We start from the raw sequence: 27917 nt of genomic DNA on the forward strand, positions 1-27917 counted from the left end.
ACTAAAGTTTTGAATGGAAATATATATATATATATATATATACATATATATATATATGTATATATATATGTATATATACATATTGAGCATCTCCTACATAGCATGCATTAGTAGATGACAGATGATGAAGCATTTTATAAAAATTTAATGGGTGGCCAGGGCAAAAACTTATTTCAAAGCTGTAAACAGTTTATGACTCAAGGGAAGAAGAATTGACCTCTGCTTTGGAACATGATTGTTGTTGTTGTTGTTTTAAAGCCACCCAGATCAGCTGGCCAACCTCTTGTGCATGTGATCATCCATCTACTCATCCTTTAGATATAGAATGTCAGAGCTGCATGAAATAAAATAAAGGAAGGCACAATTTCATAGCCTTCCTTTAAATTTTTTGAACCTTTAGCATAAAATGACAGATGCTGTCTTGCAACTCATTTTAAGGCAGATATATTTATATTTATATATAAATCTCCTATAAGAAAAATGCACCCTTATTTTTGTTTCCAGAACATGCCAATGTATATCTTGAAGGTCACAGGGGGGTTCCATGAATAATATCTAGGGTGCTTAACACTATGCCTGTGCAATAGTACATGCTCAGTAAACAACACTTCCTGTTAAAATGGCCTGTTCTTCAGGTTACTCAAAGCAATATATGCTAGGGCAGCGTGAGTAGCTTTACTCCCTGTGTGGTTCTCATAAGGTGGAGTTAAGTGTCAGCCAAGGTCCTCCAGGCTCCAAGGCCTGTGACCAGGAAACCTTCCAGGGCCAATTCCTGAAAGTATTCCAATTTTAATCCCTTTAAAACAGGGGACATGGGAAAACTAAGTAGGAGTAGGTCCTGAATTGACTTAAAAGTAAAGGAATGAACTCTGAGATGCCTTATACTGTTCTGTCACATTACGGAGCCAGCTAAAGTATATATCAAACTAAAAATTATACTTCTTTAAAATGAGAGTAAGGAATATGCAGATGGCTCTGTAAAGGCCAGGCCCTTAATACAAAAAGAAAGTGCTCATTTGACTCCAGATGCACTTGATGTTTCAAACTCTCCTAAATGTCAATGCTAAGGCTGGCTCCTTGGTTGGAAAAGCACAAATTGTGTGATCCAAACATCCTCCAGGAAAGACCATGTCTCCCTTGGCTGTGAGTCCCAATCACCGCCATCTCCTCTGCCCCTGCTCATCACAAGGGAGGCCCCCACTCTCCTCCATCACAGGCTCCTTAGCCTCCACCTCCCTGCACGACTGGACACACCAAACACTCCCTTCATGCCAACATCAAGCTGTGCACAAACCTCGTTAACCCTTCTTCTGTCTTCCTAGGCATCATCTGAACTAGGGAGGCTAACCTTTCCTTCTGGCTTTAATGAACTGTAGAAAATAAAACCTATGAGCTGAGACTGGATATGCTCCTATGAGGCCCCCACATTCAGTTCCTCGAAAACCTGAGGCCTCAGCATGCACATCACCAGGGACCCTGGTTATGCACATCTGCAGCTGCACCTCCCAGGAAGACAGGCTTGGCGAAGCCTATTCCAGCCAGGTGACTCTAAAGTTCACCCAAGCTTGGAATACTCCAAGTTAGGCCACCAGTGATAACTCTATACCCCTGACATACTTTAACTATATATTAAGTAGCTTTATTTTTAAAGAATTCTTTTTTTCCCAAATAAATTATCATTGTCCATTTTATCTCGATTTTCATTGCCAGAATTTCTACAATTACAACCATGTTTTTAAAGTATAATTTTCTCTTTTTAGTGATATTGGTGTAAACCTCCCAATTGGCCCTTTCATTTTTAACAAGAGTGTTGGTTACAAATATGGTATTATTTTAGGTCACAGGACAAGGACAAGCTGTTATCAACAGGTGCCATATAATTTCCTGTGCCCCTCAAATTTCTCCCAGCAACTGACCTGACATCATTTAACATTAGCTGGAGCTCCCTGACAGGATCCTAATCCTTGCCTCGGAGCTATAACTACACATGTTTTTTTTGTGTGTGTGTAAAATTTCATGCACTTGGGTAACATACTAAACTGGGCATTTTTCCTAATAAAAGCATAGTAATGAAAAATAAGATAGGTTATAAAAATCACTATCAGCACCGACAAGCAATAAATTCAAGGTTTATAAAGAAGTATTTTGAAGAATTTTTTACTATTATAAAACAGTGACCTTAAAATTTCTTTACATACTTTTAGAATTTTTTTTCCTCAGTTCGCTACTGCAATTTTGAAAGCATTAAAAAAGTAGCTATCTTTTAATATCTGTGCCTTGTTGAGTATGGAAAATTAAACCAAACAAGCAAAATGTGGGTTCCTGGATGTATGCTTATGTCCCTTAAAGTGTCAAAAAATTTCACTGACTGCATAAATGAATAAGATAGAACCACAGAGAATAGCAATTAGCATTAGTGATTAAAATTACTATTATTTACTATGCTAAACATGACATTCAAATTCCATCAAGAAGTCTCAGTGCTGCAAGAATCTAGACTTTTAGAATGTGAAACCCGTGTTGCTTCCCCACCAACCTACTCTCACTTTTTAAAAATCTCATTTGCAGCCACATGCTTCTCCTCTGACTTCTATATAGCACATATTTACCCCTGTAGTTACCACTTGAGGTTCCTTGAGTGGATTGTATTTCCACCTGGTGTCAAGGACTTCCTCCAAGGAATCCCTGAGGGCAGGTCAGCTGGTGGCTGGCCTTTGAGCTTTCACGTTTGTTTGGAAAGCTATTTCACTCAGAATTGGCTTGCAGGTTGACGTCATTTTCTTAGTACCTTAAAGGCGTTCTTTCCCTTACCTCTGACTAAAGGAGACCTGCCATCACTCTCATATTTAGTCCTCTCTATATATCCAACATGTGTCTGTCTTTTCTCTAGTTACTTTGAGATATTCTCCTTATCGCTATGTTGAGCAACGTCACTGTGAACATTCTTCAGGCTTACAGTGCTCCTTGCGCTGGGTCATATGGTTTTTCACCAAATCTGAGATGCTTCCATCCATTATCTCTTCAACTATTGGATGTGCTGCTCCCCTCTCTCACAGGCACAGACAGTAGGCAGCATACGAGACCAGAGAGCATCTCTTGTCTCTAGGTGTTTGATACTTCCCTTTATGTTTTCCTGCAGTATTAGGGAAGAGTTTTTATGGTAGAGATTTTTACCTTTCTACAAAGGTATGAGAAAAAAGTTCAGAAAAAAAAATACTAGATGTCATCTTTCCCCACCCCTTTTCACCCTGAAACCTCTGTTTTTTGAACAGTTGCTCTTCATTCCTTTGCCCTTCTCAAAAGTATTCCAGCATTACCTCCTCAGTTTCCCACCTCGTCCAATACAGCCCCCTCTGCTCTCCCAGGTGGGAGATGCTAAATACTTTTATCTGGAATGAAGAGAAGGTACAGTGCTTGGCACCAGAGCAGGGAAGACGTTCTACACATCTTCACAGCAGAGCTCAATCTTCATGCACAGAGCACTTTCTACTTCTTGGTACTGCAACCATAAACCTGCTACTCAGTTTCCCAAAGATAGGAATTGCATATTTTAAGGTGGACCCAGTGGTGCATGCCTGTAATTCCACCAGCTTGGGAGGCTGAGGCAGGAAGATCGCAAGTTCAAAGCAAGACTCAGCAACAGCGAGGTGCTAAGCAATTCAGTGAGATGCTGTCTCTAAATAAAATACAAAATAGGGCTGGGGATGGGACTCAGTGGTTGAGTTTGAACTCGATGCCTCTGAGTTCAATCCCCAGTACAGAATTGCATATTTTAGACTTTATAACCTCTATACTATCCCTGAAATGTGTTTTATAGTGGTTAATTAATGGTTACTGATTAAACAAATCACAATTACATAAATATGTTAAACTCTTATTTCACATCCACATGTAAATCCTTGGCTCTCAATATAAGAAAGCAGTCAATTTTCAAGATTTGCATTCCTGAAAATATACTATTTTATAAGGATGATCTTTCTAATAGTTGCATACATATTCTAAATTGCTAATAGTTGCATACATATTCTAAATTTCAAAATCAATCAAACCATATCAAAAAAAATTAATCTCTAAAGAACCTACAGTTTCTCATTAGAAAAAGGAAAGCATACTCTGCATTCAATAAATGATCTGTGCACTATGGGGGTTGATCAGGTTACATTCAACAGCTGCCTGACCAACCAGCATGTGTAAATATCAGATAGATATTTACAATCACCTTGGCCAACAATCTCCCTGAGAGTTGCAATATCTACACTACACCCCATGGCAGATAGAAGTATTGCCCGTGATGTGCCACCTTGCAGAACAAGGTGAATTTTGCGACTCACATAAAGAGTATTTTATTGTATTTTTATTGGCTGTGTGCAGATAGTTGGGCAATTAAGAATGGACACCAAGTCTTCTGGCTTGGCCCTGTGACTCCTTGTGTCCACTGACATGTGGCTGTGAAGTGCAAGTACAGGTTCAGAGACAAAGCCTTAAGAGACTATGGGAAGGTTAGACAAACTCTAGATAGGGTAAAGGGGAGGGAGGGGGCAAGGGGATAAAAAAAAGATGGTGGAATGAGATGGACATTACCATCCTAAGTACATGTATGAAGAAGACACAAATGGTGTGAATATAGTTAGTATACAAGCAGAGATATGAAAAACTGTGCTCTATATATGTAATATGAATTGTAATGCATTCTGCTGTCATATATAAAAATTAGAATTTAAAAAAAAAATAAAAATTGTAAAAGATAAAAGAGAGAGAGAGCACGCACCCAGGTGCTTCCTCTGACCCCAGTGCTGCTGTCCTCCCCCTGACAGAAACAAACCCTGGCGAGCATAAGAATACTGTGCAGCTGACTTAAGCCCAACCCACAGTCTGGAATCCAGCCATGGTCTAGCTGAACCACACACACAGGAGGGAGAAACAAATGGTTGCTTTCCTTTTACATAAGCCCCTGGATTTGGGGGTGGTTTGTAAGTCAACATTCTTACGTCAATAACTATAAAGTCCTAAGAAATAATATGATAGAAAATAAGATATGATTCCTGCCCTTGAGTATATAATATCCTTGGAATGGCTTGATAATAATAATATTGACAACAATGATAAGAGTAGCTGCTATTGAGCATGGACTGCATGCCAGGGACTTTTCCAAATCCTCATGTACTCAATTACACTATGAGAAAATGAAACAGAAGCCAGAGGAAATCCACTAACTTTACAAAATCACAGGGTTCACCATGGGCAGAATCAGCTTTTGAACGGGGGCAGTTCTTCTCTTTCAGTCTCCTCACTATTCTGCCTCGAGAATTTTCACATATGAAACAACATTTAATTATTGCAGATTAATACCCCACATGGTAATTCACATTTGCAGAAAGGGATTTAGTATGACCTGAGCACCTGTTACCTGGTGGCATGGTGATACATGGTGTAACTTAATAAGCGGAATGGACTGTACAGTTCTGATGTCAGACAACATGGGATCTTCAACCTTTCCTCTTTCTCAGTCTCCTGGCTTTATCTTTGCAGTGGCAAGATCACTTACCCTGCCACAGGTTGTTAGAGTTCAACACCATGCAATAGTCACGTAGCAAACCCAGACAAATGCTGACTGTATTGTCATTACCTTAGTTCAGATTCACAATAAACTCATTATTGTACTTAAACAGATGTATGTTGTGAAATTTTGCCCTTCCGGAAAAAAAGAATTTTGTTTTCTGGACTACTGCACTCCTCTTCCTACTAACCCCACACGTGCCATTTAACCCCTGGTTCTCTTGCTGAGCTGCCCAGTTGACCCTTCCATACAGAGGGCAGCAGAAACTATTATGATTTTTGAAAACTACACATCTAGGAGGTAAATTTTGAGACTCAAATAAATAGTATTTTATTGTATTTTTCTTGGCTATGTGCAGATGGTTGGGCAATTAAGGATGGATACCAAGTCTTCTTATAGAACAATAATACCCATGTTCTACCACCATGTGCCATGGGCATTCATAAATGCAGTCTTCTCTTGGTATGTATGGGGACCATTCCAGGAACCCCCATGGATACAAAATTGTGCACACTCAAGTCCCTTGTGAAAAGTGTCATAGAATTTGCACACAACCTATGCACACCCTCTCAGATACTTTAATGCAGCATAAGGATATACAATGAAAAGGTTATGTAAATAGCTGCCATACTGCACTGTTCCTTATTATGAGTAAATAAGGACCAAAACAACAAAAACAAAAAGTTTGTACACGTCAGTTATAGATACAGTGTTTCCTGAATATTTTTGATCCACAGTTGATTAGATCCACAGGTGCAGAACTCACAGACATGAGGTGCAGAAGAGAATTCTTTGTGAAACTGAGAGTTCTTAAAATCCTCAAAGAATGTCAAGTTTTCAACGTAAGCCAAAGGTAACAGAATTTTCTCTTTAGTGGTCAACTACAGCAAAATCTTCCCACCGCTTCACTGAAACTAGATTCAATTCCTGCTGCCTTGAGATGGTTCATCTCCCACTATCTGATCCTAAGATACCCTTGCCTTCCAGACATCTTTTGGAGATGTTTAATGAATGCTTGACTCAAATGAATTGAACTCAACTGGGGCTCAGAGAAGATAAGTGACTTGCCAAAAATCACACAGGGGCTTGGGGTATACCTCAGTGGTAGAGTGCTTGCCTAGTACGTCCTAGGTCCTGTGTTGAATCTCAGTAACACACACACACACACACACACACACACAAAGAAATAAAAGATCACACTGTAAAAAATAATAGTAGAGAAAGAACAAATTGTTGTTGTTTTATTTCCAATTCCCAAGCATTTTCCAGAACAGTCTCCCCTACTCCATCCTGTCTGTACCTGCCCAAAGGAAACATTACTAACTCGGTAGAGACCAAGTTACACATATTAAAAATGTGTTATTTTAATACACATATTAAAAATTGATAGGTCGCTGTGCTATCACTCAGATCTTAAAATTCCACATCTCCCATATTGGCAGGGATATTTGAAATACAGAATGAGTAGATTTTAGGAATCCTAGGCAGGCTGATGATAACGTGCGTGGGATGTCTCCAAAGCCTTTATGTCATGACCCAAAGCCACTGCACCCATCTCCAAGGCGTAAAGCCCACCTTCACGAGGATGTAATACAAAGTGTTCAGTGTTCTAGAGACTCTGTCTTCCCCCACTCTGCATTTCTGTTAGTTCTCATTGCTTCCATCCCCAGAGGCAAGATACACATATTAAAAATTGCATGCCTTTTGAATTTTGAAGTTCATATTACGAATAATTTTATGAGCAAAAAGGAGTGAATCTCTAATGTGGTTTATTCATAAAAGCCAAAATACATAATACAAAAATAATGAAAGTTAATGTCCATGAAAATCACAAGTATGTAGATTCAGCCCATCTGCCTACTATTTCTTTCACTTTCATAGACAAAGAAAATTACAGGTTATGGAGGAGTTTCTTCAATCGCTGACTCAGGAGAATCATTCTTACATGGGTAATGGTTGCTACTAAATGCAATCACTCCAAGAACTCCAACTACAGCTGGGAAAATGCTCTATCTTGGTATGACAAATAATCTTGTCCCAGTAATTTCTGTTACTTTGACTTCTTTTGACAGTAAATGCATAAGGGACTCCTGCCCAGTACCTCCCCATTATTTAATTTTTTGTGCAGTGTGACATAAGATGGAAATAAGAACCAAAATCTGCTTTTCCAGGAAAAAAAAATATCGGCAGAAGTTATATTTTGCAATGTAAAAATATAAAAATGATGTCCCTAAAAATTATACCTTCATTTCAGTTCTCCAGAATTCATGACACGGTTTGGGGACAACTTTAATATTAAGCTTGGAGATAAGCCTACTATTGATTTTAGAAGGAGCGACTTTCTTCTCAGAGCAACTTAGTATGTAAGTTGGATAATAATTATTTTGACTATTTCTTAAAGTTATTATGAAAATTGAATGAATTCAATGAAAAATATTTTCAAGCAAAGATTGCAGCAATATAAGTTGATATTTTCCCATTATGCATCTGTATTACGAATGTAGCATTAAATTCAAGACTCAGATCCATCCAAGAAGGCAAGTGAGACAAGTCTCTCCGCTACATCAAATATTTTCTTTCTTGAAATAAATGAATTATTTTCAGGTCAAGACTGCTCTTGGAACTTATATAACTAATGCTGTTGACCAAGAAAATAAAAGTCTTTTGTATTTTGGAAAGGAAAAGGCTTAAATGGCCAAGTCATTTTGTTTAGAAAAATAACCAGCTTTGTCTAACTATTTTGCACAGCAGAAAATGATAGCTTTGAAAGAGCAGTAATGACCAATTAGGAAATACATTTACCATGTTTTGATTTTCTGACTTGGCTCTTCACTCTCCCCCTTTGACTAAGTCACGAATGTACAGCTAATGCCCTGCCATAAGAGAAGTTTCTAGGCAATATCCAAACTCCTTGACCTCTTTTAAAAAGATATATATATTTTTTTAGCCTGCCTTTTCTCTAGGAAATTTCTTAGTAAAATAATGAAACAGGAAACTAGGGTGGGTAACTACTCACTTGGAATAATTTGGTGTTTGAACCAGTGACTCTGTACAAACAATTACAATGCTAAGACTCTTGGCAGAGGAACGTATTCTACCACAAAAGACTGGGGTGGCTCAAGGTCAAGCCAGGCAGTACCCTCACCCAGGGCTGACTTTCTTTTTCTCTTTATAAAGCGTCATCCTTCTACCCAGACTTAAGTAAGATGATTTAGAGAAGACAAAGAACGAGTTCTATTACAAACTATGGTTTCTCATTTTCCAGGAAATGTGATTTCTTGAAAAGACAAAGCACTCTTTTTCCAAAGAAAATGAGATTTGCAATCTCCTTCCAGCTCCCTATCTTTATCAATTTAAGAGTTAATGGAAAATAGCTTGAGAATTTACCTTCATGGGTCTCTAAAAACACTCCAGCAAATCCCCTGGCACACTCAGTCCCAGCGGTGCCAGGCTCCTCCAACTTCTGAGAAGTGATTCTTGCACTTGAATCCCAGACCAGGATTGGAAGCTAAATTTCCCAAAGGACAAAGGCTTCAGATCGTCCAGTTCCACAGATCTGAAGCTTCCCTTTGCCAAGATCAGCACTGTACAAAGACACTGTTATTAACGATCTATGTGGCTGGGGACTTCCTCATGTGGGTCTACAAACCAACCTGCTCTAGTGGGGACAACTGTATACACATGCAACAGCCAGTCCGCCAGAGAGCCTCTGTGTGCATCTCTGTGTGGCTGTGTGTGCAATTTTAAATATGAATTTGAAAGGCCAAGTTTTCCTGTATCAAAAAGCACACAGCAATTACATAAAATAGAAATTGCCAGAAAGTTCACTAACAGTTCAATAAAGTAATATATCCCTGCCACAAAACACTATACATTAAAATTCTTTTTCATATTTATTATTAAATGAGAATGAGGGCCAAGATAGACTTTTTTTAGGAACAATATTTTTTATTTTATTTTTTTGTTTGTTCTAAATAGTTACACGTGACAGTAGAATGCACTTGGACACATCATGAATAAATGGAGTATAATTTCTCATTCTTCTAATTGCACATGTTGTAGAATCACACTGGTTAAGTAATCATATATGTACACAGGGAAATAATGTCTGATTGATTCTACTGTCCTTCATACCCCTATGCATCCTCCCCTCCCTTCACTCCCCTCTGCCTAAAGTAATTCTATTCTTCTCTAGCCACCCCCACACATTGTGAATTAGCTTCTGCATGTCAGAGAAAACATTCAGCCTTTGTTTTTTGAGGGGGATTGGCTTATTTCTCTTAAAATGATAGTCTCCAGATCCATCCATTTACCTGCAAATGCCATCATTTTGTTCTTCTTTAAGGTTGAGTAATATCCATTGTGCATATATACCACATTTTCTTTATCCATTCATTTGTCAAAGGACACCTAGCTTGGTTCCATAGTTTAGCTATTGTGAGTTGAGCTGCTATACACATAGATGTGGCTGTATCACTATATGCTGATTTAAATTCTTTGGGTATAAATCAAGGAGGGAGATAGCTGGGTCAAATGGTGGTTCCATTCCAAGTTCTCTGAGTAATCTCCATACTACTTTCCATAATGCTTGCACAATTTTGCAGTCCTACCATCAATGTATGATTGTACCTTTTTCCTCACACCCTTGCCAACATTTATTGTTGCTTTAGTCTTGATAATTGCCATTTGGTCTGGAGTGAGATAAAATCTTAGAGTAGTTTTGATTTGCATATATTTGTTGACTGATTGTATTTCTTCTTTTCTGAAGATTTGTTTTTGTGGCATTAAGTTTTGTGAGTTCTTTATATATCCTAGAGATTAATGCTCTATCTGAGGAACATGTAGTAAAGATTTTCTCCCATTCTGTAGTCTCTCCTTTTTCATGTTATTGATTGTTTCCTTTGCTGAGAAGAAGATTTTTAGTTTGAATCCATCCATTTATTGATTCTTGACTTTTTCTTGTGCCTTAGGAGTCTTGTTAAGGAAGTCAGGTATTAGGCTGACATGGTGAAAATTTGGACCTATTTTTCTTCTATTCCAAAACCAGACAAAGACACATCAAGGAAAGAAAACTTCAGACCAATTTCCCTGACGAACATAGAAGCAAAAATTATCAATAAAATTCTGGCAAACCATATACAAACACACATTAAAAAGATAGTGCACCACAATCAAGTGGGGTTCAACCCAGGGATGCAAGTTTGGTTCAACATATGGAAATCAATAAATATAATTCATCACATCAATAGACTTAAAAACAAGAATCATATGATCATCTCAATAGATGCAGAAAAAGTATTTGACAAAATACAGCAACTCTCATGTTCAAAACATTAGAAAAACTAGGAATAACAGAAACATATCTCAACATTGTAAAAACTATCTAAGGTAAGCCCAAGGCCAACATCATTCTAAATGGAGAACAGTTGTAAGGATTCCCTCTAAAAACTGGAACAAGGCAGGGATGGCCTCTTTCACAACTTCTATTCAATATCATACTTGAAACTCTAGCAAAAGCAATCAGACACATGAAAGAAAGTAAAGGGATACAAATAGGAAAAGGAGAACTCAAACTGCCATTATTTGCGGACGATGAGATTCTATACTTAGAGGATCCAAAAAATTCCACCAGAAAACTTTTAGAACTTACAAATGGATTCAACAAAGCAGCAGGATATAAAAATCAACATCCATACATCAAACATGTTGCTATCCATCAGTGATGAATCTACTGAAAGAGAAATTAGGGAAACCACCCCATTCACAATAGTCTCAAAAATAAGAATAAAATAAAATAAAATACTTGGGAATCAATCTAACAAAAGAGGTGAAAGACTTCTACAATGAAAACTACAGAACACTAAATAAAGAAATTGAAGAAGACCTTAAAGATGGAAAGATTGTCCTTGTTCTTGGATAGGCAGAATTAATATTAGCAAAATGCCCATACTACCAAAAGTGCTATTCAGATATAATAGATATTCCTTTTAAAATCCTAATGACCTTCTTCATAGAACTAGAAAAAGCAATTATGAAATTCATTTCGAAAAATAAGAGACCCAGAAAAGCCAAAGCAATCCTTACCAAGAAGAGTGAAGCAGGAGGCATCACAATACCACAGACCTTAAACTATACTACAGAGCAATAGTAACAAAATAGCTTGGTATTGGTACCAAAACAGACATGTAGACCAGTGATACAGAATAGAAGACACAGAGACAAACTCATAAAAATACAGTCATCCCACACTAGACAAAGTCGCCAAAAGCATTCACTGGAGAAAAGATAGACTATTCAACAAATGGTGCTTGGAAAATTGGAAATTCACATGTAACAAAATGAAACTTAACCCCTATCTCTCATCCTGCATGAAACTCAACTCAAAGCAGATCAAAGACTTAGGCACTAGAACATGATAAGACTCTTGATGACACAAAGCAAGAGAGAGGGACAGAAGAAAGAGAAGCCTGTGTGTGGGTGCACATTTGTGTTTGTATGCATATGTGCATGTTAATAACATATTTATAAAAGCAAAGGGAAATATTAACACATGTATCCTAAATTCATATTGATGAACTGCAGGGATTAAGATTAAGACTAGAGAGAGTTTCAGCACACACACTTTTCATCCTTGGGCTCAATCACATATGCTTAGTCGGCAGAAGCCAGGACCTCAGTCACACTTCCACAGTAGGACTAAATTCTCTCCACACCACGTCAACAGAAGCAGATTCTCTCCCAGAGTCTCCAGAGAGAGAATGAGCCCAGTCAGCTTTCTGACCTGCACAATTCTAAGAAAATACCCTTTTATTGTTTGGGCCACAGTCTCCTCGTCATTTGTTATAGCAGCAACAGGAAGCAAACACAAGGGCAGAATATGAAAAACAAGGCATGTTTTAGTCTTACTTCAAAACTCTTGGGACAGAGAATTCTCCAGAAAAAGGACCAAGTGGGGGCCACCCACCTCAAGGCTATGAGCACTGTGGGTCTCAAGGTCAGATGTAACTTTCTATGTCTGAGGCCCATTGAGCTGAGCAGCCTTTAGAGAGTTTATGATAGCAAGAGACGTGGGACGTCCGTTTTAGCATCATGTCTCAAAATATATAGACTTTTGAGAAACCTATGGAGGAGGTATATACTTTGCAAATTTAAAACACACCACACAAATAAATTAATTCCCATATGTTCTCTTCTCTTTCTGGGGGAAATTTACCTAAAAAAATAAAATAACTACTGAACTTATCCCATTTCTACTAAATGGGATCTAAACACCATAATGTTATAAATATGCTCTTCTAGAATGTTCAGGGGCAGGGATCTTGGATCTTGGGTAGAGCTGCAGAGTGCTTTCCACCTTAGCCAGTAAAATTGAGAAAAAAATGGTGTGCATACTTGGCACCTCATTTCAGGATGAAAACCTTTAACCACTTGGGGTAAGACAAGATGCATCTATGGAAAGAAGTTAATCTCATAGGGTGAAGCTCCAAAAGAGACTCAGGGGAAGCAGGTGGCAGAGAACTCCAGATCATCTTCTCCAAAACCACAAGTGGCACTAAGACCACCCTGAGAACACACTAAAAGAACAGCGGGCACGTGGTGTGTGTGGTTAATACATTACCTCCCTCAGAAAGAGGGTGGAGGGACAGACAGCTTCTCACCAGCTCCGTGCCTCTGACCTGGGGGCACAGAGGGGAGGAAAGGGGTAGGTCTACATCTCAGGGCCAGGCAGGGAGAAAGAGGCGAGAAGCAGGATTGGATGAGACATGAAGAAAGAAAGAAAGGTGGAAAGCAGAAAATGACTAAGAAAGGGAAAACCAGAAAATAATCCTGCAAAATAGGCTTGGAAGGAAATTATTCAGCAGTCTAAGAAAGAATGCAACCCGAGGAAAAAGCAGGTCAAACACTCCTCAGACAGACCAGGAAGAGCCAGCAAGCCCAGTGCTCGAGAACAGGGGCCTGCCCATTCCACTCAAGTGGCTTAAGTGCAGAAAAGTCAGAAATAGCTGCAAGAAAAAAAATGAGTCCTATTTATATATTAGGGGTGTTTCGATGTATTTTAATTATCTTATACTATCTGTGCTTACACATATAAACCAATGTTTATAAAAATGTCTTTTATATAATCTGAATAAATGTATAAATTAGCTGCATCTTAAATGTATTTATACTTAAATACAGAAATTATTCTGAATATCATGCATCATGATATAAGGTTCTTCATTTCCATAAGGATGTTTTTCCCAAAAAAAAAAAAAAAAACCCTAAATTTCAAAGGAATTAAGTAACTGGGTCAAGGTTAACACCTCAGACAAGTCAACCAGGTCAATAATTGAGATGAGATGCCCATCCAGTCCTGGACCTACTGCTGGTCAGTAGGGCACAGGCTCTCCCTGTGTGAGCACCAATTCTTCACTGTACAGCAGCCCCCCGTAAAGATAAGTGTTTTCATAAGGACTTAAAATCTCTGGCTAGGCGTTGCCAGCTCTTTCTCCTGCCTTCTTTATCCCACCTACTGTCTCTCTCCCAGGCTCTCAGACCTACAAATTCATCACCAGTTTTAATTGATCATCTTATCCACCCTGTTGATTCTATTATTAAATAGCCTTTAAATGTCCTCCTCCCCCCCCCCATTTCTGCCCGCTGGACTATACATGTATGCAGGACCTAAGCTCAGTCACCCATGGAGGGTCTACTTCAGCTTGCCATGGCCTGGGCACCATGAGACTTCTCATGAACCCCCAACCCCTGTCCCATATTTCAGCCCTTGATAGGTTACATAGAAGCTGTGCTCAGGTGGAGAGATCTCCAGAGCAGGCTCAGCTCTCCCTCTCCACAGATCTCCCACTCCCTCACAGGGCCAAGCCAACCCTGTGTCCTTCACAGTCCCCAAACAGCCCCACGCCACTGCTCCTGAACCTTTACCTTTCTCTCCACTCACAATCATCACAGCCTGCCTTTCAGATTTAAAACCCCCCTTATCCTTAGAGACTTCCATTAAATGCTGCTTCTTTTAAAAGATCTTTGAGCCACAATATTTAATCCCTGCCTCCGAGGAATCCTTGAAGAAATTTGTCGAAATTTTATTCTGTACTGTACCACAGGTATTTGGGATTTCTCTCAGCCTCTTGACTCAAAGATGAGGGGCCAGAGAGCCCTCATCTTCCACCCTCTTCAACAGCAGAAGCCTAGCAAACACTTAGTACTCCATAAGTGTTTGCTAAATTGCATCCAATTAGCGTTCCCAAGTACTAAAACTGTACTGTTTTTCTTTCTTTCTTTTCCCTGTGGTACTAGGGATTAAACTCCAGGACATCTACCCTGAGATACATCCCCAGAACTTTGTCTCTTTTGAGACAGGGTGTCACTAAATCGCTATGGCTGGCCTCTAATTTGCCTCAGCCTCCTACCACAGCCTCCCAACTCTGGGATTGTAGGCGTACACCACCATGCCCAGCTAAAACTGAACTCTTATAAATGACATATTTCAAAAGTATTTCAAAAGCATTCTTAAGAAATCAACATTTTACTTAAGTGTAATCATAGTTGTTTTGGGGGTTACCCAGAGATGCTTTGCAAATATCAACTAAAAGTTTGTTTGTTTTCATGAAAATACCTTACTGTTCTCAAAGACACAGTGACCAAAATTAGTTTATCCCCTAACAGAGGATCACATCTATAGGAACAATCACTGGGCCAGACCTCCATGCTACAGAAGTCAGGGAGAATCATGAGCCATGAACAAGTACATGCTGCAAGAAATAGATTTTTGATAGTCTGAACATAATCATTTTCAACCAGCTAAAACTAAAATAAGTAAGTTTCTTATGATTCATGGAATAACAATCCCAAAGGATTTCACTTTAAAAGGGCACAGTATGTCTAATACAGCTGCTCTGAGGCTTGGCCAAAATAACTATCCTTGCTTGACCTTTTGGGCCTTAAATCAATAACAGACACAGAATACATGAAGAAAACTAAATTGTTCTCACTGTACCAAATGCCCAACAACCAGTTTATCTGCTGACTATCTGTCCATCCATCTATCCACCCACCCATACTAGCCCATGATTTACACATCACTATCATCGCGTTTAATCTAGAAGCACATTAATATGCATTAAGCATTCACTTTGTGTCTGACCCTATCTAAGTGCACCTCACAACAATTCTGAAGGTAGTCACTGTTAAAATTTCTATTTTACACATGAAGAAACCAAGGCTTAGCATGTTCAAGTGACTACCCAAGTTGACACAGCTGGTAAGGCTGGGATTGGAATCCTGCGGCACAGATTTCCCCAATAGCACACTCTTCACCGCCGATGATAATCTACCAGAGCAGGATTTTGTTTCCTTCCTGGAGGTAGCGGAGGCTTCTGGAAGTTACTCTATTTTTGGAAGATACCTGCAGGGCTTATCACAGGTGGAGGCCCAGGTGCTCATACAAATGGAAAACCGGCTATGTTTCCACACTGGTTATACAGTGGGAACTCCTTCTTGATACTGGAATTGAGAAACTAAAGCTGAAGCATGGAGCAATCTGAAACTTGGCCTGAGCACGTGTGTAAGAACTCTTCAGGGCCTGGAGGACATGGTCAGAGTATTGTCAGGGGCAGATTCTGCACAAGGCCCTGGAGAGAAGCCTCAATGGCATCGTCAGCAAGGTGAAAATGGCAAGTGAACACAACTATTTCATTCAGCATTGCAATAAGGAGAAACATTTTGCCTTGTATAGAAATGTACCCGCACATGACTCAGTACTGCATTTCTACCAGGAAGGAATGTGGTAACTACAATGTTATGAATAAACAACAAATCACTTTCCACAGGAGGAAAAAGGTCTCTATCTACCACAGCCTTCCTCTGCATAGGCACCAGCCAGGATTCTTCAGCAGGGAGGTGTATCTGGTGACACTCATTTGCCAGATTCGTCAGTTGAAGGCTGCATGTCAAACCTTCCCTATTGAAACAACAAAGAAAAAGTCCTGGAAATTTTGTTCAAAACTCTTAATAATGAAGAGGCCTTGTCAGAGGCAATAAAAGCCAGAGAAGTTGGGTAACAGTTGAATCAAGAATGAAATATTAGAGACACTTAGCTCTCATTCCAAAGGGTTGGTTACCCTTACTAATTCTGCAACATGTGGGGCAGATGAAGTTAAAATAACACGCTGTGGAAATCAGCATTTTAAAGATGGGTAAACAAACCACATAGAAACACCTGTGTCTCTCCAAATTACCTCTAGGACTATTTTTTTTTCCCCACTGCCAAACAGCACATATATTGAGAACTCTCACAGTATACATCTGGGCCCAGGTGCCAAGAAAAAACATTTTGCTATAAACTCATTTCTGATCTCTGTGTGTTATTGTTGGATGTCTCAGTATTCGCTGCATCAAGAATAAAATAAGTTGCTATTTTTTTTCCCCCAATTCATTTGCCAAACCCTACTTGGAATGCATGGTGTTGTCCCTTACTAATGGAGTTCCTGTATGGGTGACAGTGAACTAACTGAGGCTCTTGGCCTCAAGTAAATGACTCGTTTATATGAAACTGGTAAAGAGGTTAAGGGTTCTTTCTCTACCAAGGAATTTCTTGACCCTTTCCAATGTCAGAACCTGAATCACTTCTTAAAAATGTGCAAGGGAAATGAATATTTTGCTCCACCCTAACAAAATACCAAGTTCCACGGCAGCTCAAAAATTCAAACAGCTAAAACAATACAAGAACAATCGCTTCGAAGAAAATATGTGCCTGTTTATTTATTTTTTTTTTCCTTGCTCCAGTTTTCTGATGTGCACCCGTCGGTGAACTAGACCCGTTTGTAAGTGTAAAGGAACAAATCAGAATTCAAAGACAATTCCATTCTACCCGCGCGGAATTCAGGAGGGTAATTTCCCCATGGAAATAACAGGCAGACTTATGATCTTCAAATACCATGAGTGGCATTCTGGATGGGGGAGGTGAGCCCAGCAGAGTGACTCCAGGAGTGAGGATGCGGGGGACTTGGTCCCTACAAGGAACTTTAACAGTGGCAAGGGGGATTTGGAATTCAGTGAAGGAGGATTACAAGTGTTGCCTCCAGGTAAGCTGGGACGCAGGGGAGAGAAAAGTATTGGGATAAAGGCTGCCAGTCGGAACCCACCTGCAGAAGTGCCACCCCCGCCGTCCCGTCCGCAGTGACTCACTTGGTGCGCTCTGAAGGCCGGCGCGTCCCCGCCCCTCGCAGCCCTAACAAGTGGCCCAGTCCCGCGGGGCCGTGCCTGGGCCTTACCTGCGCAGGTGCTCCCGTCGTAGGTCTCGCACACCCACTCGTGGCACTCACACAGCGGCCCAAAGTAGGTGCCCGGCTCGGTCACGTGACAGATGCAGACGCCGCACTCACACCGGCCCCGGCCGTGGCACAGGGCGCCCCCTGGGGGCTGCCCAGGTGCTCGGCACCGGCGTTCCGACTCGGCCCGGGACAGCCTGCAGGGGGCGCCCGACGAGCTTCTGAGGGGCGACAAAAATCAAGGCCAGGCCGAGGGTCAGACACAGGCACAGCCCTGACTGCTCCCAGCCCAGTTTTCCTGGCCCGTGTTCACCCCACAGGCACGGGTCTGCAGCCTGATCCCTCTGAGAGCCCCTACAAAAACTGTGTTTTTCCCAAACCGGTACCATCCACCTGAGCAATAACCACGATATAAAATATGACCTTCTTCCTGGTGGATAGAGGTGACCTAGCCCTGCCCTTGGTGGTGGGCGCTGAATCTTATATGCACATTTAGATCAAACGCAAATGATTTTTCAGGTCTTCTTAAAAAGTGTTCCATTGCTATCTGCTGGCCAGAGGGTGGTTATTTCGTGGAAAAGAAATGAAGATACTGAAGGAGTTACATATTGTGGTCATATAAGACATAAAGCTTTTTAAAATTGGCTTCAAAAAGCAAAGGAACTATTTAGCGATTGTGATGCACCTCAAAAGTCTCTTTGAGAATGCAAAACAGACCCCATGCAGATGCTGTGGGAAACAGACAGTGCAGTCTTCTGGGCTCTGAGATCGTTCTGTGCTTGTAAGAGTACACCTTTAACTCGGGGCAAAAATTCCTGCTGATATGTGTTTGCACAAGAATAAATGATATTTTTTTTTCTCCAATGATTGTATTTTTCCAAAGGAAAAGCAAAGGAGAGAGATGAAGCCACACCAGGGTAGACATAAGGAAAGCCACAGCAACAGGTTGAAGACCGTTTATCGCATGCCCAACTTAGTGTCTGCTCTTGGCTTGGGACAGCCGTCTGCAAGCTTCACCCTGCCACGCGAAGCAGGCAGCTCTGCCTTAAAGAACAACAAACCTCACTTACCTCAGAGATGGCGAGAAGCTCTGAGGAACAGCTGACAGCCCTGCGAGGAGCAGGGAAGAGGCCAGCAGCAAGAAGTGCCCGAAGCCCGGGGGACACATGCTGAGCTCCGGGCTGTGCGGCGGGAGGGCTGCACTTCTGCAAGGTGGGGCTCAGTGGGGGGAAGCAGCAGGAGGCAGAGGCACCACCAGCAGATGGCCGGGCAGACGGACCCAGGGACACCCAGGCTCACAGGTCCGGGCTCCACCCGGAGTGGCAATCGCGTTGATGAGCCGCCTGTGAGGATTTGGGCAGGCACTGCTCTGGGCGGGGTGCTGGTGCCAAACCCCTCGAGTGGAGAGTCTAGGCAGGGAAGTAATTAGAAACAGTTGTACAAGCAGATGGTTTATTTTGACATTATATCTATAAAAAAAAAAAAAGTGTCCTGTTCACAGATTTGAGAAAATCGTTACTTTTTTCAAGTCGAGGCCCCAGAAATGTTTGACAAGAGAATTCTGGGGCTGGCTGCTATTAAAGGAACTGTTAAATAACCCCTCAAGTTGCAAAGAGGCAGGGGGAGGCTGGTGACAGCCAATGTGGACGCTGGAGGAGGAAATTACTTCTTTTTAAGTAGATGCTCCATTTGAGTATGGGGGAAGGGGGTGAGAAAAACTGGCAAATACAACTTTTTCTTCTATTTATTATCCTTTGTTTTAAACTGTGGGTATTTTGTTTCTTTAGTCTCTAAAAAGTGTGTCATGATTCCCGTTGCTCCAGCCAGTCGCTTATCACACCACATTTTTTCTTGACTTGGACAATTCAGATTGTAGCTGTCCCAAATTCACCCCATCCTCCCCCTGATATTGAGTGTGAGAAAACAAAATAAAATATCTATTTATAGGACGAATCATACTGAAAAGAAATCAGTACTAGGTGCTGGTCCCTTAATATATCCTCTCTCTAATTGTGACAATGACCGCAAGTTGGTTTATGCATTTCACATCTATAAGGTGCCAGGCACTGTGCCAGCTGGAGGGGTACAACAGAGAACAGAGACTTGGTCCCGCTCTCTCTGTGTGCTGTTGGCTAATAAGACATTAATCAAAACAAAAACAAATACAAAGGACAAATAGGAGGAAAGAAAAGCTACTTCCTGATGAGATACAGGCACTCAGTCGCCTCTAAGAAGGTGGCATTTGTGCTAAAGCCTGAGAGAAGAATAGAATAAAATGGGGTGATTATGGGAGGGGGGACACATTCTGATTTTATTCCCACTTTAAAGATAAAGAAACTGAGAGCAAAGAGACGAACTAACTTGCTTAAACTCACATAAGAATCTAAAGTGGGATTTCAGCTGAAATCCATGGGATCTCCAAAGCACATGCTCTGTCACATGCTCTGTGGTCACATGCTCTGTGGTCACATGCTCTGTGGTCACAGGCTCTGTGGTTACATGCTCTGTCACATGCTCTGTGGTCACATGCTCTGTGGTCACATGCTCTGTGGTCACATGCTCTGTCACATGCTCTGTGGTCACATGCTCTGTGGTCACATGCTCTGTCACATGCTCTGTGGTCACATGCTCTGTGGTCACATGCTCTGTGGTCACATGCTCTGTGGTCACATGCTCTGTCACATGCTCTGTGTTTACATGCTCTGTGGTCACATGCTCTGTGGTTACATGCTGTGTCACATGCTCTGTGGTCACATGCTCTGTCACATGCTCTGTGTTTACATGCTCTGTGGTCACATGCTCTGTGGTCACATGCTCTGTCACATGCTCTGTGGTCACATGCTCTGTGGTTATCTGGATGAGGTAGAGAGGGGGAAATGGAGAGAACAGACATCTTCATTCACCCTAGGAAGAGCACTTTACATGTAACAGTTCCTCCTGCAAAAGAGTTGTTCAATCACTATCTGTGATTCTGTGGCCTTAAAATCAGGGACAATCCTGTAAGAGGATAGAATTTCTCTCTGGCATAGACATCAATAGATAGAAAAACAAAACCTCCTGCCTGAAGGTCCTCTGATCATGGCTCTTTTCCGTGTCTACACCTCTCTCCACCTATACGGAAGAGGGGCTTTGCATGGTCATGTCTCTGTACCCACCCCAGTCCATACAGGTAGACCTCTTAAAAGAGGTAACCCTTTGTCAGCCATAGATCCAGACATGCAAGCAGACTTAAAGGGACCTTCCATCAACAGGTCAGCCTAGGAACAGATGAGCAGTCGTATGAGTGGTAACAGAGAAAGTCCAAGCAAGGAATTCTAGGGGCTTGAATACCCAGGGTATAGCTCAGGGAGTCTGGGTTGTTAGGTTCCCAGGATCACATGAACTACTTATCCCGTAGGGAGGGGTCTGTTTGGAGGAAAAACAGAATGGGAGTCCACTGGTTCAGAGACTGAATGTGAATCAGTGGTTTTCAAAGTGTGTTCCACAGACCAACAGCAGCAGCCTCACCTGGGGACATATTAGAAATGCGAGTTCTCAGGCCCCGACTCCAGACCTACTGAATCACAGGGTGTATTTACATGATATCCCCAAAATCTGTTTGCACACTGTGATTAGAGGAGCCTTGCAAAGCATGCGGGACCCAGGGCTAAGACTGAGGGTGCCCAGATCTAGGATGGTACCTCTGCTCCTAGTTCACTTTCTGGTGCTGCTTCCTTCCCACCCACAGGTGCAACTCTGAGAGGTAGGGATAGGACTTCCTGAAATGTCTAGAGACTTTGGTGATTCGGGGAACCTGGGTGTAACAGAGGAAAGCATCCCCGTTCCAAAGCCTGATCAGGGATATGCAATGAAAACATGGGAGATTTAATAAATGAGTCATGTATTGTTTACTCTTTTGCATTTTGAAGGAATAAATGAATCACTGTACAGAATTTGTGTGAATGGGGATGAAGAGGATTTTTTTTTTTTTAGCCTGAACTGTTCTCATACAGTGTAGTGGTCAATGAACAATATGATCTGTGTTAGTCAGTTTTTCATTGCTGTGACACAATGCCTGAGGAGGAAAACTTAAACAAGGAAAGACTTACAGTGGCTCACGTCTTCAGAGGTTTCAGTCCATGGTTGGTGGGCTCTTTGCTGTGGGCCTGAGGAGCGGCAGGACATCACAGGGAAAGGACCTGGAAGAGGAAGGCTGCTCAGCTCATGGCAGTGGGAAAGCAGAGATCAAGGAAGGGACCAGGGACAAGATGAACCCTTCCAGGACACACTTCCAGTCACCTCATCCTCCAAGCAGACCCCTCTTCCACGGTTTCCACCACCTCTCAATAACTCATCCAATTGCAAATTTGTTGGGGGATTAATCCACTGAGGAGGTCAGAGTGCTCAGGATCCAGTCACCTCCCATAGGCCCCACCTCTGAACACTGAACATTGGAGACCAACCCTTCAACACATGAGCCTTTAAGGGACGTTCCAGGTCCAAACCTTAACGTTATCCTTATGGGCGTGCAGCTGGGAGGTAAAGGTAGCCACTATAAAGTGACTGAGAGAATTAAATATTTGGCTCATTATGTTCCTGTGATTCAAAAAAAAAAAAAAACCACTCCCAATAATTTGAAATAGTGATATGGTGGCTGATTTACTGACTCTGTGAAAGTCTTGAATCCATACAAACTCTGTGAAAATAAAAGTAGAAATTCAAATTTACTTCTTTTAGCAAACTTTTTGTTATCAAATATTAAATGCTTTGAAAATGCCCACTTCCTCCCTTTCCTGGTTTGTAAAACCTCAAAGACACAAGTGCTACTTGGAAGGCCCTGAATTTCTCATTTCCCCTGATTCTCAAGCCCCTAAGTTCTGCAGGGGACAACGCTGTGAGTTGGATGCATGATGAACCTGTGCACGTGGACCCGGACTCAAAGGGACTCAGTGCATCTTAGCCCTCAATGCAGTCCTCAAATCCCCAGGTCCCAGCATCACAGAATTTCAGGATTCAGGAGATTTGTCTAAGGTTGTTTTCTTCACATTTAATTTTGACCATATACAATGTAACTGCCAAGTGGTTAGGTAGAGTCGATAAGAAAATAAAAGGTAAGGGGACAAGTCCTTTTCTGAGAGCTGCTCTGAAGTTTCCAGCCTTCTGTTTCAGGTCTACTTCAAGGGGTCATTGAAAATAATATTCTTGGCATTAGGTTCAATTCAAATATTTGAAGATATGATCATGTTTTCTCCAGTCCCATTACCTGCCCACTTCTCTCCAAATAATTCTGCACATCTTAAAGATAAGCCCTCTCATTTCCTACATCTCTTCCTTGTGTACAACCCCAAGCCTTCAGTTCCCTAACTTCCTGAGTGTCGAGTGTCATTGTTTTGTCTGTGGTGGATGTCTTTTGTAAAGTATGACATAAACAACTGAGACCATCAAATGACGAGATTTCTAAAGCATGTGGAACAGATCAGTACTTCCAGCATGCTTATTTCAAATACTGTATTTCTACTAATAAAACTGAAGGTCACATTTGCTTTTCTGACTGTCATTTTGCCCTGATTGTGTGCTTATCCAAGTGATTTTCAACCAAATACAAACTAATATTTATAGTTGTCAAATTTCATCTAGTCTCACTTCTTTTATCCAAACACTAAAAACCAATGTGGAGACTGATTTCATGTTTCTCTCACCCTTCCAAAAGTAAATATGATGAACATAGCTTCTATAATATCTTCATCTAAATAATTGATTAGGTAGTTGAAAAAATATATATTGGATTATAGGAGCAGTAATTTCATCAGTGGATCAATCCATTTATATGAAGTAACAATTTTTAAAATATTTTTTTTAGTTGTCAATGGACCTTTATTTTACTTAGTTATATGTGGTGCTGAGAATTGAGCCCAGTGCCACATGCTAGGCAAGCACTGTACCAAAGAGCTACAACCCCAGCCCATGAATTAACAAGTTGCATGGACTACTGGGTGGTGACTGTAGGTAGAGGGGATGTGACTGGAAGTAGTAGCTCACTGGAGGCATGCTCTTGGGGACTGTGTCTTTTCCCTGTGCTTCCCAGCTCCTATGAGCTGCCATACACTTCCACCATGATGTCCTACCTCCCTCAGGTTGGAAGTAATAGATCCCACTGACCATGGACTAAAACTTCAGACACTGTGAGTCAATAAACCTTTCCTCCACCAGGTTTTTGGTCACAGCAACAGAATGCAACGCATATGCCATTTCCATAACCTTCTAACTGGTCTCACTACATCCATTCTCATCTTTTTAAAAATATCTATCATTACCCTATCTATCACAGATTACCATATCTATCAAGGATGTTAACCATACATATTTTATCATAAAAATTCCCTATCAAGAAATACTTAATACCTCTCAATTGTTCATAGTTTTATAAATCCCAAATTACTTAAGTGTTCACATAAGATACTTTTAAGTTTGGACTCTGACTATCTCCACAGTAGATTTTGTGGCACTCTACCCAGAATCCCACTCCAGAGTCAACATGCATCCACTAGCTTAAGGGTCTTCTTGCTGCTGGTGACTCACAGCTGCACCCTCACTGGGAATCATCCTATGCATCAGAGAATAGCAACCCCTGAGGCTGTCAGTCAGATTCAAGCAGCCCCCTAAGACCACCTCCAATAGCGTTGATATCCTTAAGCCCTTCTTCCATGGAAATTGTAGGCCTGGACGGCTCCATCATTGGCTCCCAAGAAGAACACACAAAAGACTCAAAAACTCAATACAACAATATATGCAGAGTGCAAGGCTGAGCAAGAATATTGTGTAGAAATCTTAACAAGAGCAAATCAGATCTCAGGACTCTGCCTGTGCCCCACTCAGCTAGGGGGAACCACCTCTTCCCCAAATCTGCTGGATGAATTAGATTCTAGATTTTAGAGGCACTGAACACAGCAAAGGCTAACGTGGAAGTAAACAGGGATTAAGTGAATACAGACACTCTCAACATTGAGAATCCAGCCCCTTTCCCTGCCGGGCTTAGGCCAGTCATATTTCCCTCACATGATTTGTTATTTTTTTTCTTTTAATATTTTCGTGTGTGTGTGTGTGTGTGTGTGTGTGTGTGTGTGTGTGTTGGTGAGAATTAACCCAGGGCCTTGTGTATGATAGGCAAGTTTTCCACCACTGAGCTACATCTCCAACCCTAGTTAAATTATTAGTTTTTAGAAAACTAAATATAGACCTGAATAGAAAAACAATCAATGGATATTTCCAGCTCACATAAAAAGAAATCCAACTATTGTGTAGCCCAATCTCATTTGGTCCTGCTAACATACTCTAAATTCACACTTAGGTCTCACTCAATAAAAAGATTGAAAAGATAGTTTAAGATTACTGAGCACTAGATAAACAGGGAGACCCTTCAAGACAGAAGGAATAAATCAAGGCAAACAACTAAACAAATAAAGCACAAATGAAAAATAAATCAAAGGAAATAGACAACAGGAGATACAATTAATTTTTTTAAATTTAATCCCTCTCAGAGAGCCAAGAAGATCTGGATTTGCAAGAATATACTGCCATATAAATAGAACAATCAAAGAGAAATAAATTGTCCACAAAAGTTAATTATGTAATAGATTGAAAGAAGTCAGTAAGAGTGTTAAAAATTAAGTTAATAAATCTACAAAATACAGAAAAAAAACAAGAGATTATTTGAATAAAGATTAAATAGCTAGATGCCTTATCTATGAGATTCAAAATCTAATATTTAAAATCTAATAGGACTTATGGAAAGCAAATGAGGAAAAAAAAATGAAGGGCGTAAATTTATTGAAAAAAAAATCTCCCCAAATAAATGGTCTGAGTTTCCATATTGGAAAGTCCCACTTAACACGTAGGAAAATGAACACAGATGACGAAAAACAGCATATCATGGTGCAATTTCAGAACAATAGACAAGAAAAATTCCTAGAAACTTCCAGAAAGAAAAAAAAAATGTTTATTGCAAAGAAAAGGAACAAACATGGTACTGAAGACCTTCACGGCAACATGGGAAGAAATTTTTTTTCAAAATTCCAAATGATGTTTTTCAACTCAGGTTTCTTTCTCCAACTTATATGTTAATTAAAATATTTAAATAAATAAATTTGTTTAAAAAAAAAGTTTTCCCCAGTCCCTTTCCTGGGAAGATAGTAGATGATACAATTAACCAATATGAGATCAAAATCATGAAAGAGATATGAGATGCAGAAAATAGGATCACAGAAGTGAAAATAAGAACAAAAGAGAAAAGTAAGGGGCATTGCAAAGGTACTGTGGCAGAGGAGCTGGCCCTGTTCCTGGGTGAGAATGCAGTCTTTGGAAGGAAGATCTTCAAGAAAGCAAACAACCAAACAGAATGGACCAAAGAAATTTAACCTGATAAACTTGACCAAGTAGAAACATCAAGTAAAAGGAAAACATAACTGTACGTACACAGACACACAGCAATAGAAATCAACAATGAAACACGGGGAAAATCAAGGGAAATATGTCACATTTGGGGCTAAGAGTTGTTAATATAGAATTCATCTAGCTAAAATTAACGATGTTGCTGAATTGGGAGGCAGCGGGGTTTAGGGGGACTAGAATAGTAACATAAAAGAGCTAAAGTCCTCTCTACCCTAAAATGACCTTGAGATGTACCAACACAAATTCAGAAAATGAAGGTAAAAGCTGGAGGTTGGGGGTGGCGTAGTGGCTACAAGAGTTGGATCCTCTTGCCTCAGTTTGGCCACCCTGGAAATTTGGAGGAAAGAATGAGAGAATTTTGACATAAGCCTGTGGGTTATGCATCTTTTGGCTTTTAAAAACTATTTTCAAATATCATATTCACTGAAAGCATCCAAAGCAATCACTAATGTGTGTAATCACCCTTTGCTGCAGTTGAGGAGCATCTGCTTGGTGAAGTCTGCGTTCTTCCTAACAACACCAGGCAGCCTGGGGTCAGGGAGCATCAGTGCAGAAACTCACTGTGCAAACATTCCCATTCGACAGGAGCTGACTTATAAACCTAAGGTGATGGATTTCCCCAAGGTCGGGGCAGGAGAAGCTGAAATCCCACTTCCTCTTTCTGCAGTCACATACCACTTCTGTTCATCATCTGAGCTCGAAGTTCTTCCAGGCTCAGCTTTCCTTTTCTCAGCGTCCTTTTGTTTAATCTCTCCTCTCTTGTCCTCTAACGAAATTCTAGGCTTTGGAAGACATATTTTAATAGTGAGTTATGAAGCATTATTTTTATAACTTCTGCAGTCGATGCTTCAGGAGAATGTGGCAGCTTGGCCTTTTCCTAGCTTCTCTAGGGACTGGTCAGAGGCAGAAGGAAAGTAAATGTGAACTAAAATGACCACAGTTCCCCTTATTCTTCAAAAAGTGATAAAGATGTCTCTTGGGCCAGAAGAGCTTAAATAATCATATGCAATCCTTGCCTTAGTTGACCAACATGAAACAATTGGTCATTCAGAAGGGTTTTCAGTAATGTCAGCACATCAGATAGTTCCAAACAGAGGACAAGGGAGAGCTGCTAGTCTCTGCTCTGCAAGTTCATCATGTTACAGGGGAAGCTAACCTCAGCCCTGAAGTAGCCCAAAGAGTAGGCATCTATCAGAATGCACACAGAAATGAACCTACCACTCATCAGGAAAAGTTCTCTCCCTCTCTCCTCTCTCTTTTCAGATACACCAACCTGGGAAGCTTCCCTCTGAATTTCCCTAAGCATGGTCAGTGGCATCTTGATCATTCACGGGATTGGCACACCAGTTGCCATTGTGATCTTTGTACAAAGAGCCAGAACCCATAGCCTCTAGACCCCACGTACCCCAAAGTTGGCGTAACTGATGACCGCTGGCTTCTATGCTTGATTCACCCTGGAGCGCCATTCCAAGCCAACCCTTTACCTGAAACCCCACAGCCGTTTCACCAACTCAAAGCTGCTGCTAATATTTCTCATGCTGTGAAGCCCTCTGTGATCCAGCCCCATCTACCCCTCTAAACTCACCTCATATTCCTCTTCTGCCCATCCTCCACACTCCAATCATTTATTCTCTTTCTATTTCTCGCATGTTCCTATAAGATTGGAA

At 40.9% G+C, this 27917-nt stretch overlaps 1 protein-coding gene across 1 annotated transcript in view; it reads right to left on the bottom strand.

Annotated features, from left to right (window-relative positions):
* Itgbl1 (integrin subunit beta like 1) overlaps positions 1-19125 on the bottom strand; it is a 217110-nt gene extending 197985 nt beyond the window's left edge. The window contains exons 1-2 of the mRNA XM_026399743.2: positions 18894-19125; positions 17827-18044 (exon numbers count right to left, since the gene is read on the bottom strand). Of these exons, the coding sequence (XP_026255528.2) occupies positions 17827-18044; positions 18894-18991 (316 nt within the window). The 5' untranslated portion in view covers positions 18992-19125. The remainder of the gene's footprint in view (positions 1-17826; positions 18045-18893) is intronic.
* Positions 19126-27917: the final 8792 nt, after the last annotated feature.

The sequence above is a fragment of the Urocitellus parryii genome, chromosome 2, assembly GCF_045843805.1.
Source record: "Urocitellus parryii isolate mUroPar1 chromosome 2, mUroPar1.hap1, whole genome shotgun sequence".
NCBI classification, from domain to species: domain Eukaryota; kingdom Metazoa; phylum Chordata; class Mammalia; order Rodentia; family Sciuridae; genus Urocitellus; species Urocitellus parryii.